This window comes from Salmo salar, chromosome 09, assembly GCF_965601325.2.
Source record: "Salmo salar chromosome 09, fSalSal1, whole genome shotgun sequence".
In the NCBI taxonomy this organism is placed as follows: domain Eukaryota; kingdom Metazoa; phylum Chordata; class Actinopteri; order Salmoniformes; family Salmonidae; genus Salmo; species Salmo salar.
The window spans coordinates 139,416,691-139,429,333 of NC_138299.1; the positions used below are offsets into that span (position 1 = coordinate 139,416,691).

Genomic DNA, 12,643 nt, shown 5'->3' on the forward strand with positions numbered 1-12,643 from the left:
TTTGTTCGTGCGTCCCAGACACTATCTGAAATGGTAAATCAGGGTCGCGCGCATGGCGCAATTCGTGACAAAAAAAATCTAAATATTCCATTACCGTACTTCGAAGCATGTCAACCGCTGTTTAAAATCCATTTTTATGCCATTTTTCTCGTAAAAAAGCGATAATATTCCGACCAGGAATCTCCTTTTAGCTAAACTGAGGAAAGCAAACAAAGCTTTCGGTCGACGCGGGCACGAGCCTGAGTCTCACAGTACTGTAACCAGCCACTACCCAAACGCGCTACTTTTTTTCAGCCAGAGCCTGCAAAGCCACGATTCAGCTTTTTACCGCCTTCTGAGACCCTATGGCAGCCGTAGGAAGTGTCACGGGACAGCTAAGATCCTCACTCTTCAATAAACAGAGACAAGAAGAACGACACCTTGTCAGACAGGCCACTTCCTGCCTGAAACCTTGTCAGGTTTTTGCCTGCCAAATGAGTTCTGTTATACTCACAGACACCATTCAAACAGTTTTAGAAACTTTGGAGTGTTTTCTATCCATATGTAATAAGTATATGCATATTCTAGTTACTGGGTAGGAGTGGTAACCAGATTAAATCGGGTATGTTTTTTATCCAGCCGTGAAAATACTGCCCCCTAGCCATAACAGGTTAACCTAACCCTTATTCTAAACCTAACCCTAACCGTAAGCTTAGCAGGCATTTGCTTATCAATAGATAGTTTGTTGATAGTATGATAATCTGTAGAGCATCTACAGGCACAATCTATCCAAATAAAGTGTGACTAAATTGTTTATCATTCACAATCTCTGTGCTCTGTGCTTGCCTAAAGATGAGGGTGTTCAACCTTGGGGCATAGTTATTTTTAAGTTAAAAGGGTAAGGCCCAGGTTAGGTTTAGTATTTTCTACCATACGCTCAATCATGCACGAAGTGATGGAATAATGTCATTACATTTCAGAATGAACAACTTTTTCATAACTTGGTCTGTGAAAATAAGCGGAAGCAGATGTTTGGAGAAAGATTAAGCAATTCTTGCTGTAAGTTTAAGGCAGTTTTACTGATACACCCCAGGGGGGCGACATTGATGTACACTTTCTGTTATACAACGTAGCACACTGAAAGCAGTTTAAGCTGCCAGAGAGGCTATGACCACATAGGCAGCTCAATTCTGATCTTTTTTTCACTAATTGATCTTTTGACCAATCAGATCAGCTCTGAAAAATATCTGACTTGAAAATAACTATTTTTGTGTGAGAAATATCCAGTAGGCATACATGAGTCCACCATTCCAGGTTGAATATTAGAAAGTGTAAAATGAAACACGTGGCTTAAGAGACCACAACATCTTTATTTACAAACTACATTCATACAAACAAGGCCACAGGTAGGTATTTACAGGTGTGTGTGTGTGTGTGTGTGTGTGTGTGTGTGTGTGTGTGTGTGTGTGTGTGTGTGTGTGTGTGTGTGTGTGTGTGTGTGTGTGTGTGTGTGTGTGTGTGTGTGTGTGTGTGTGTGTGTGTGTGATGACCCCTCACTGCAGTCGCCCCCTACATGGCCAGTGCTACAGACATTGGCTTCAGGTCCAGGCTGCAAGGTGGTGCAGCTAAGAGAAGCGAGGTAGCAGTTCACTTTCAGGTGTCCATATGTGACATGGCAGTGTTACCATCAGAGGATGACTTCATTAGACAAGTTCATGGTTAATGCACATTCTGATGACGGTGAAATGTGGTTTAGCTAGATGATATCATGATGCTGATCTTAGGCCAGTTACAGACATCTTCGTTTTTCCTGAAGGTAAAATAGCTTCTGATTTTATGACAGTGCTGCATGAACCAGCGGTAGAGGAGGTAGACAGAGGGTGTAAACTGTAGGTGATGTAGGATGAACCATCAGACTGTGCAGGATATGGGCAGTAGAAGCAGTGACATATTTTCAGACTGTGGTCATGACTTTGAGAGAGCCGGCGCGGAATCGCAGAATCTTCTTCTTCAGGGCGTGAGAGGCTTTGATTTTGACAAAGGCCTTGGGCTGCGAGGAAGCCTCTGGGGAGGCCTTAGGGGAGGAGGAAGTGGAGGAAGCGGAGGGGGCCAGGTGAGGGGGCAGCAGCTGGGGCCACACCAGCCCCCCCTCATCAGAATCACTGGAGAGAGAGCTGGAGGCAGGGGAGTACACCTCACTCATGCTGGACTCTGACTCCCCAGGGGCGGCCCGCACATAGCCCTCCTCTCCCCGACACAGAGGTGCTCTCTCTGGGTATTCTGAGAGGCAAGGCTGGGCATGGACCTGGGAGTGGTAGTTGGGATTGGGATGAGAGCAGGCCTGGGTGTGGCGGGCCCTACGAGGTGGGCGTCTGTGGGCCTGTTCACCCTGGGTCTCCCCTTCCTCTTGGCTGAGCTCCAGGGTGGAGCACCAGCGTCGCCCCCCAGCGGTGTTCCTGTGCTGGGGGCCTGCATATGGGACCTGGCCCCTCTGGTGCTGGGGGTGCTCAGCTGTGCTGTTCCTGCGCTTAGGGAGAGCCCTCTGCCCCATCAGACTGTTCTCAGACTGGGAGCGGCAGGTCTTGTGGCCAGGCTTCTTGAAGCTCTGTCTCTCCTCATGGCTTTTCTTCCCCATGGCCCTGGGCTTTGAGCTGCTCTGGTCTGGGGACACAAAGGTTCGGCTGGGCTTGGAGGGCTCTAGGAGATAGTGTGAGGGGGAGCGTTCTGGAGGAAAGTGTGAGGGGGAGCGTACAGGGGTGTGGCAGGCCTGCCCAGGGATGTACTGGGCACTGACCAAGTGGTTATATGAAGCCGGGGAGTGGGGCAGCGGGTAGTGCTTGGGGGAATCAGACGCACTACTAAAACAAGGGTCCAGAGCTCCACAAGTGGGGTCCAGGGAGGGTGGATGGCCCCCGGCCAGGGAGTGGGATCTGAAGTGGGGGTAGGGTAAAGACCGATAACAGTCCTTCTCCATGGATGGGGCCTCTCCCCCCCATTCCTCCCTGTCTAGCGAGGCACACCGCCAGGCCTGGCACTCAGGGTCAGGGTAGAGGTCCTGTGGGTCAGAGATGCAGAGCTCGGAGGTGTGAAGAGTGTGTTTCCTTCGCAGGCTGCTCTGCCTGTTGATGCTGGAGGAGTAGGGTGTGGAGGGGTCAGGCCCCAGGCTGGTACGAGGCATGCAGGGCCGGGGTGAGAGCGCGTAGCGATGGATGAGACCCAGGATGTAGCCTTTAACCCTCATGGCCTGCTGGAAATCCTCCTGAGTGGCCTGGTCCTCATCCTCCCAACCCTGGGCAGAGTGTAGGTCCCACTGCCAGGGCTCCTCGGCCGTACCCTCCTCGGCGATTCCCTCAAGGTGTGGGTAGGGGGCGGAGAAGGAGAGGGGAACAGTGGCATGAGGGGCTGGCTCCATCAGACTCTCACCTGTCAGCTGGAGGGCATATCCTGTAGACAGAGAGCACAGAGACAAGTTAATTGATTAATTGACGGGTTTGTTTTACTACTGATACGAGTACTTAATACAACTAAAATAATGATGCAATAAAGTAAACATAGTCCATGGTATTGTTGCTATGATACCATGAACCATATTGTGGTTGAAAGAGAGCTGTTGATAGTGGAGAGTGGAGCTGAACTCACCCAGAGACTTGGGCCTCTCTGTGCTGCTGAAGCCCCAGCCAGGGTGGGACTCTAGGGAGTCAGGGCGACAGGAATGCCCCTTTGGAGACTGGCTCTCACTCGACTCATAGAACCCTGGGAAACACAGATGATGTCACTCATTAGACCTCTATCAGGCTTTCTCAAACCATATGCTGACAAAACTCATTTCCAATTTTTTGTCCCTTTCACAAACCACAGAACAACTAACAGTAGCAAGAAGGGCATGAAAACAACATTTGTCAAAACGAATGAAATGATTGTCATTATATATGTACTTCAGTGACATATAGGGCCACAATTCATGTAAAAAAGTACACAGAAAATATACAGAACATGGGTCAAACACATGCAACAAATAAGTTAAATTAAAGTGTCTACATTAAGACAAATATAACTACACAATGCCCCTCTGATGTGGTTCAGGGGTTAAAGTTCAGAGGTCAGAGAATTGAAAGGTGGTAGCATGAGGAGTACCTGAGCTGGGTCGACTGTCCCCCATGTCCCCTTGGGTCCCCTCATAGGTGACATCATCTGTGTCCACTCTCAGCTCGCCCACCTGCTGTTCCAGTGCCAGCATCAGCCCCCAGGGGGAGCTCTGGAGCGCACTCTGAAACAGACCAATACACAAGCATGAACCCAAACCCAAGACATACAGTACCAGTCAGAAGTTTGGACACACTTACTCATTCAAGGGTTTTTCTTTATTTTTACTATTTTCTACATTGTAGAATAATAGTGAAGACATCAAACTATGAAATAACACATAGGGAATCATGTACTAACCAAAAAAGTGTTAAACAAATCAAAATATATTATGACAGCTTTGCACTCTTGGCATTATCTCAACTAGCTTCATGAGGTAGTCGCCTGGAATGCATTTCAATTAACAGCTGGGCCTTGTTAAAAGTTAATTTGTGGAATTTCTTAATCTGTTTGGCCAATCAGTTGTGTTGTGACGGTAGGGGTGGTATACAGAAGACAGCCCTATTTGGTAAAAGACCAAGTCCATATTATGGCAAGAACAGCTCAAATAAGCTAAGAGAAATGGACCAAATGTGTTGGTCTTCCCTGTGGCTCAGTTGGTAGAGCATGGTGTTTGCAACGCCAGCATGGTGTGTGCAACGCCAGGGTTGTGGGTTCGACTTCCCACGGGGGGCCGGTACAAAAAAATTACAAAAAAAAAATAATAATATAAAAAATGCATGAAATGAAATGTATGCATTCACTACTGTAAGTTGCTCTGGATAAGAGCGTCTGCTAAATGACTAAAAATGTAAAATGTAAAAAATGAGGAGGAGGTGTGATGGTGTGGGGTTGCTTCGGCCGTGACACTGTCAGTGATTTATTTAGAATTCAAGGCGCACTCAACCAAATTGAGATGGTTTGGGATGAGTTTGACCGCAGAGTGAAGGAAAAGCAGCCAACAAGTGCTCAGCATATGTGGGAACTACTTCAAGACTGTTGGGAAAGCATTACAGGTAAAGCTGGTTGAGAGAATGCCAAGAGTGTGCAAAGCTGTCATCAAGGCAAAGGGTGACTACTTTGAAGAATCTAAAATCAAAAATATGTTTTGGTTTGTTTAACACTTTTTTGGTTACTACATGATTCCATATGTGTTATTTCATAGTTGTGATGTCTTCACTATTATTCTACAATGTAGAAAATAGTACAAATAAATAAAAACCCTTGAATGAGTAGGTGTGTCCAAACTTTAGACTGGTACTGTACATAATTATAAGTCAATGTGAATTATGACTAAGTGTAGTAATTTTTCCATTTTCCATTTAACTGGATGACAAAAACACACTATTTAGCTTATACAGATAAAACATTCTGTATAAGGTTATTCCCACCTTTGGATAGTGGAGGTAGTATAGGACTACAGACATTAGTGTGCATGACCGCATGGGCTGCATGCATGATACTAAAGCCCCATTCCAGTTAAGTAAGATACCTGAGGATGCAACTAGCTGGAACATGAATGATTCACTGTAGTGGGAAATGTGTTGAGATGTTATTTTTGTGGATGCACACGCAGCAGGACACACACAAATCATACACCAGGGAGGAAGAAAAAGTGCAATTGGACATGCTTGTTCAAGTCAGCCAGGCAATTTCAGGTCATCTGAGGAGCACTCACAGCCAACACACACTAGCTACACATGGCCTCCCCAGCACACACACACTTCAATTTGCCTATTATGACTGTTGCTACATTATGTAATTAACAGATATCAGCAAAATGTTGTGACCTCCTCTACATTACAGAGTCTTGGGGATGGAGAGGCTGTTATACAACTGACAGGAATCGCTGTGTGTGTGTGTGTGTGTGTGTGTGTGTGTGTGTGTGTGTGTGTGTGTGTGTGTGTGTGTGTGTGTGTGTGTGTGTGTGTGTGTGTGTGTGTGTGTGTGTGTGTGTGTGTGTGTGTGTGTGGTGTGTGTGTGTGTGTGTGTGTGTGTGTGTGTGTGTGTGTGTGTGTGTGTGTGTGTGTGTGTGTGTGTGTGTGTGTGTGTGTGTGTGTGTGTGTGTGTGTGTGTGTGTGTGTGCCTCAGTTGGTAGAGCGTGGTGTTTGCAACGCCAGGGTTGTGGGTTCGATTCCCATGGGGGACCAGTACGGGAAAAAAAGAAATGTATGCATTCACTACTGTAAGTCGCTCTGGATAAGAGCGTCTGCTAAATGACTAAAATGTAAATGTTAGGGGCTTATTTCAAAAAGGATGTAGCTGTACACTGCTGGAATGCAAAGGATTTATTAAAAGTGACCAAGGTTTCAGCAGCAAGCTGACTCCATCAGAGCATGGCAGGGTATGTAGAGAGTGCAAAGACAGATGAATGAAAAATTCAGTCTGTCATAAGGAGCCAACCTTCACCTGAGCCAAACCAGCATCATACCAATGCAAGCTAACATAATGAGCTAGACAGTATAAAAACACTCCACATACTGTAGATCCCAACTTTCCTATTCGGATGCTGAGTAAAAAAACAACAAGCAGCACCATATCTGGTCATGAGGCTGGCTGCTGTTTTGGTCACTCAGCAGCGCTGGAATAATTGCTGGGATTCTGGGTCATTTGTCTCAGGCAGACTAGAGTAGATCAGTGTGATAGAAGTGCTGTGTTTGTGAAGAGACAAAATACCCAAGCCAGGCTGTGTCTACCTAAGCATCCATTATGGAATAAAACCTATTGGAGAGATGCTTTCTGTCACTAAACTAATATGAAACACGAAACCATTGTATTATGGTGGTTACTAATAGGTGAATGGAAGAGATCTCCAGGTTTTATAGCTACCTGAGTGCGAGCAAAATAAATAATACAAGGAAAGAAGGAGGAAGAGAGTGTATTGGAAATCAATATATCCATGACACACTTTCACCCAATTGATCATTAGGCATAGGTCCTCCGGCAAGCTCACACAAATCTAGAACTAGCAGACACTGTGACAATTAGGCTGGCTAATTAAAACATAATGACACAGAACACAAACAAAGCTTTGAGGACACACACACAGGACACATTCACAAACACAACTGCCTTCCAGAGTGTGTAGCTCTGTAGGGGTCTCAGGCGGCTCCCTTTCATGACGATACTTTTGATTCTGCTGCATTATTAATTGACTCCTCTTGGCTCACGCACACTGCCTGGTGTCATTACTATTTGACTGCATCCTGTGCTCTCCCCGGTGGAGAGAGGGACGGAAGGGGAGCAGCCAGGCAGCTTCGTGGCAGCACACAGACATGCATGCACACACACACCATGTTTACATAACAGGCGTGAATGGGGCATGCAGGCTGCACACTCCAGCCTCTGTGGTCTGCCTCCCCAGCAAGGACAACAGGCTCTGAATGGACTCTATCCAGCTTGACTTCAGTCAGTCAGCTCAGGTGACACAGCTGCTCAGAGCCTCCAACTCAGGGGGAAGCTAGGTTAAAGAAGACATTACGGGACAAAGCCCGAGCCCAGGCAGCTCTCACCCACCCATATCATCAGTCACTCAAAGCCCCGGGCCCAGGCAGCTCTCACCTACCCATATCATCAGTCACTCAAAGCCCGAGCCCAGGCAGCTCTCACCCACCCATATCATCAGTCACTCAAAGCCACGGGCCCAGGCAGCTCTCACCCACCCATATCATATCATCAGTCACTCAAAGCCACGGGCCCAGGCAGCGCTCACCCACCCATATCATCAGTCACTCAAAGCCACGGACCCAGGCAGCTCTCACCCACCCATATCATCAGTCACTCAAAGCTCCGGGCCCAGGCAGCTCTCACCCACCCATATCATCAGTCACTCAAAGCCACGGGCCCAGGCAGCTCTCACCCACCCATATCATATCATCAGTCGCTCAAAGTCCCGGGCCCAGGCAGCTCTCCCCCACCCATATCATCAGTCACTCAAAGCCCCGGGCCCAGGCAGCTCTCACCCACCCAGATATCAGTCACTCACCGCTGAGAAGGGTGAGTGCCACACTAATGATGTGGCACTCTATGGAAGACATGGGCACACGGCGTCTTAGACATGCCCAAATCACCACACACTGAGGCCAAGCACATAGATCAATAGAGACGCAGATGTATGCGCTCGCACACACACAAGTCTATCGACACACACACGGGCTTGCTAATGCTTGCACTCTCCAAACACACACAGCATGGTGGCTCAGAGTGGGGTCAATGTCTTGTGCTTTACAGGCTGCTGTCTGGCATGGCATGGCTGTCAGCAACTACACACTGGGCCTCTGGGCCTATAGACAGGACAGGAGGCCCTGGGGCAAAAGCAAAGGCCAAGGAAACTGTCCCCCCCACTCCCAGGAGAGGGCAACATGGGTCAGTTGCTTCTGTGTGAACCTGCCTTAATAAATCCCCCACGCAACATAGACTCTCTACATGCAATATGAGATTGGGTCCAGTGGGAAACACATGGAGAAGTGATGTTTGAAGGGCTCAATAGAGGGGGTTCAATTAGACATTGATGTCACATAATTCTCCAACCAATAATCTCCAAGGAATTTTCTGCAAAATGATTTGCATGCTTGGAAAGACAATGGAGTTAATATCTGTCAGTATCTATCGATCCAAATTGACAGATCCCTCAAATGGAACGACCGGAATGACTTAATGAAATGTGCACAACAAATTGCGAGAAAATATGCGGCATTTAGGGGCAGTCACTAGTCGCACAGTGTAAAAATGAGTATTTACCATCAACGTCGAAGCGGAGCCAGTTTGCTCTGCGTTGACATCTCATTGGGTGACGTGTTCCAGTTGTGCTTTCAAAGCGGCGGCCGAGGTGCATGATTCGCCTGTCGGCGCACCGAGGCCCTCGTGTGCATTAGTATTCCTCTCCATATGCGCCTATTGTTTGGGCCGCGGCGGAGGAGAGGAACGCGGGGGGAAGCTGGGAGGAGAGGGAGGCGGCTGATTTAATTTCTTTCACCCTCTTTTATAGGAGCTTTCTATTGAGAACTGTGGGCCGTGTGCGAGTCGATGGTGAAGTGTAGTCTAAAGGCTACTAGCCTGTATATCTTTCTTTTTTTAAAGATAGAGGGCTGAACATTGGGCGTAAGGAGATAACTGTGACATCCCATTCATTCCAAAGAAAAACATGTATTGTTTGAAGATATGTTTTATTTTTTACAAAACCCATTTTATCTATAATAGGATAATGTTAAGCATGCGTAATAGTTGCCATCACGGATAGCTAACACTCTTTTTTATTATTATTTGGGATGACATCGGTTGGATGGTGGGATTCTCTGTACGCGTGGTGATTTGAGTGGTGGGACACGCATCACGCCCACCTCTGGCAGCATAGTACATCCTTGCCTATAAACTAACGTTAGTTCCCACAAGGACATCGAAAATCTCCACAGTCTAAAGAAACGTGCCTCATAACTTATATCTAAATCATATCATATTTGATGCTATACTATTAATATCAGATGAAAATGTATTTAATACAAATGTAACTATTCACATGTCCTATCAGCTCCCGTTATGAACTAATTTGATAAATAAAAGTCAACGAATGAATATGTATAAACACTTGCTAAGTAAAATACAACATAAATGTAGGACCATGCAGGGAACAATGGGTCATTAAACGGTGGACTGCAAAAGACGGGTGCTCCACCCCCATTCAGTTTCCCCAAGGCATATATTTGCAGCCGAAGGATGGAAACGATTAGATCCTTTCAGATGGGGATACTATTAATCAAGTTAAGTAACTTTTCTTGCAAATAAGTTTCGTCGCTGGACAATAGGCGCACATAACCAATGCATTGTCCACTAACGGGGGGAAACAAATCGTATTTTATATAGGCTACGTAGCCTATCCCTCTAAAGAGCCTAGGGGTAAACTGGGGGTTAATCGCGGTGGCGACCGACCACCCTGGTCGAGTAGCCATTCTGTGCACTACAACAATGTTCCTACGAGGTGAATTAGCCTATCTATTCGTCACATAAAAAGGCAACAATTTCCAAACTACCTCCACCTCTTTTAACTTCTTACCAGATGACGTCTCAATGTCAAGTTTTCTTGCTCCCAGCTGCTGAAACCCGATAGCTCGTTCCTTGTGTAATTTTCGGGCATGGGCTCCCCCAGGGCCAGAGCACCGAGGACCAGGCACTCCTGCCTCTGCTTGCGGAGCTCCAGCTCACAGAGTCCGGCCAGACTGGCCTCCATACGCTCCTTATTCCGACTGCGCTCCGCAGTCATTGGGAAAGAAAAGGCACCGTACATGGTTCCAAAACCTTTTCCAATGGTTTGATAGAAACACCTGAATTACTTCCAATATTTATTTTACAAAATATTCTTGCTCAAGTCCTTATCTTGTTGTTTTTTAACCCCCTTGTTGCAACCACTTTTGTTCTTCATCGCACATGTGGATATCCAAGCTGAATTCTTTGCATTAGGTTAGGCTATAACGCTGGTTGCCTATTTGCAGCATGAGTGCCTGTGGCTGTGCGCTATACATTTTCTATTTCGCAGCTGTCAGACGTAGAATGGTGTGCTCCGCCCTCCTCCACAGTCTATTGGCTCTGATATCACAGTCAGGATTTCATCCACCCCTTGCAATCTAGCCTCAATTGTCTTTCGATGAAGAATGCTGTGTGTCTTGATGGGATGGCTATAGCCCATTCCCTATGTATTTTCTCATTACTTTTACGCACTATACATCTGCCCCAGCCATGCACACTGGAATAATGTGGGTTGAGGCTGGCTGGATGGTGTCATCCTGTTGATGGAATGCTTCACTGGGACATTTTGAATGAAATATGGCGATAAATAAGAGGGTCAAGAGATATGAACTGGCCATTAACCCTTATCATCAATGGTATCGTTAGTCAGTCATATCGCAGTAAGCAAAATGAAGTAACAAATATATTTTAGACATCTTTTCCAGACGTTGCCATCAGGTGCAATTTACGTGCTGAATGAAAGATGAAAATACGTAAAACATTTAAAAAAAAACAATTTTCTGGATGTTGAAAGTACAAAATGACTTTGAAAATATGCCGTTTTTTTGTCATTGATTCTACGACTACATTTCCACAGCACATACTGTACATTCTCAATTAAGTAAGCATGATATAACAATAATACTTTTTCAAGCCCATTAATATAAGAAAAGAGGAGCCAACTGATGATTGCAACATAATATTTATTTTCGCTCCCTTCTGTCACGTCCACTTATGTGGCAGCAATGATGTTCAAACCTATAGAATAAACCAATAGACCACTCCAACTAGAAAAACATTCTCAGTAAGGGTTACAGAATTGTTATTGCATTGCTATGACTGTTATATGTTGTTGTGTATCTATCTACCTTAGTTGAATGCACGGTATGTAAGTGACTCTGGATAAGAGTAGATAGAGTACATTAGAGTAAACTCTACTGTCCCCTAGCTAAAAAAGGTTAGCTGATCTGGACATTTCTGACAAGTTATAAATAGCTTTGTACGGTCTACAATGACTGACATGACAAGAGGAAAACTGATGATGCACAACCCAATTTCCAAATTGCACCTTGTGCATTCTATTACGACTTTCAAGAGTAAGTTGAAAGCCGGATTGAGTTCTTAAAATTAGTATAATTTTATTATTATCTGTTTTTTGTTGGGGGGGGGGGGGGGGGGCTGCCGACCTCTCCCACACAGCCTAACCCCACCTTTGCTCCCACACAGCCCAACGCCTCCTTCTGCCCCCACACAGCCTAAATCCTCCTTCTGCTCCCACACAGCCTATGCCTCACAGTCCTGTGTCTGCGCCTCCTAGGGACAGGGCGAGTACGAGAGTAGCGTCTGCTTCTGGGCGTTATAATGATAGATGATATTTCAAACCATACAGATTGAACGGCTGAACCCGCGTTATTTACAGTTTTCCACGACAGTGACGTACGTCATCACAATCACATGATGCAACAACCAACAAAGCAAATCACTTGTTACGTCATCCCCATGGGACTATAAAAAGGGATTGCACGGCATCCCTCTGAATTCAGATGATATTTTGAAACGATCATGGATGGATTCAATAGTTTTATACCAAATCAGAAGCATCAACAGTAGCGGCAAAGCAGCCACAGATGTGTTTCTACTGTGGATCTACTCCCGCGCCATAATGAGAAGTTACACCCCAAAAGTCCCTTCAGTGACCAATGGGGCCTTCGACCGCAATCTGCCAGGCCAGCCTTGACAACAAGGGCGGCGGCAATCACCCATTGAAAATCTGGAGGATTTCTCTATTTAGTTTTTTATTTTCTTTGCTTAAAATGTTTATTTCAAAATAATATTTATTTGAATAAATAAATATATTTTAATATAACTTTCATTATTCATGTCTGTATGTCTTTGTATATATTTGGGTAAATATTGTAAAACAAAATGTATAATATTTTTTTTTTTTCATACATTACTGTGATACAAATTAAATATAACTTCAAAGAGATAAAAATTACATACTTAAAATGTGGAGGCTCAAAATACCATGATGTTTCTCTTA

At 45.5% G+C, this 12,643-nt stretch overlaps 1 protein-coding gene across 1 annotated transcript; it reads right to left on the minus strand.

The window, feature by feature from the left end:
• Positions 1-1,039: 1,039 nt before the first annotated feature.
• LOC106612974 (dapper homolog 3) lies at positions 1,040-10,637 on the minus strand. Its single transcript, XM_014214743.3, has 4 exons — positions 10,151-10,637; positions 4,114-4,246; positions 3,619-3,732; positions 1,040-3,423 (listed from the first exon to the last, which is right to left on the minus strand). Exons 1-4 carry the CDS (start codon positions 10,379-10,381, stop codon positions 1,934-1,936), a joined length of 1,968 nt encoding a protein of 655 aa, XP_014070218.3. The 5' UTR covers positions 10,382-10,637; the 3' UTR covers positions 1,040-1,933.
• Between the last annotated feature and the right edge of the window lie 2,006 nt (positions 10,638-12,643).

Excerpts from the sequence above, each read along its gene's own strand:
- LOC106612974 (XM_014214743.3), bottom strand. The coding sequence starts at position 10,381 with ATGTACGGTGCCTTTTCTTTCCCAATGACTGCGGAGCGCAGTCGGAAT. Across the intron at positions 3,733-4,113 it reads GGACAGTCGACCCAGCTCAG|GGTTCTATGAGTCGAGTGAG; the intron begins GTACTCCTCATG and ends TGTGTTTCCCAG. Across the intron at positions 3,424-3,618 it reads AGAGAGGCCCAAGTCTCTGG|GATATGCCCTCCAGCTGACA; the intron begins GTGAGTTCAGCT and ends CTCTGTCTACAG.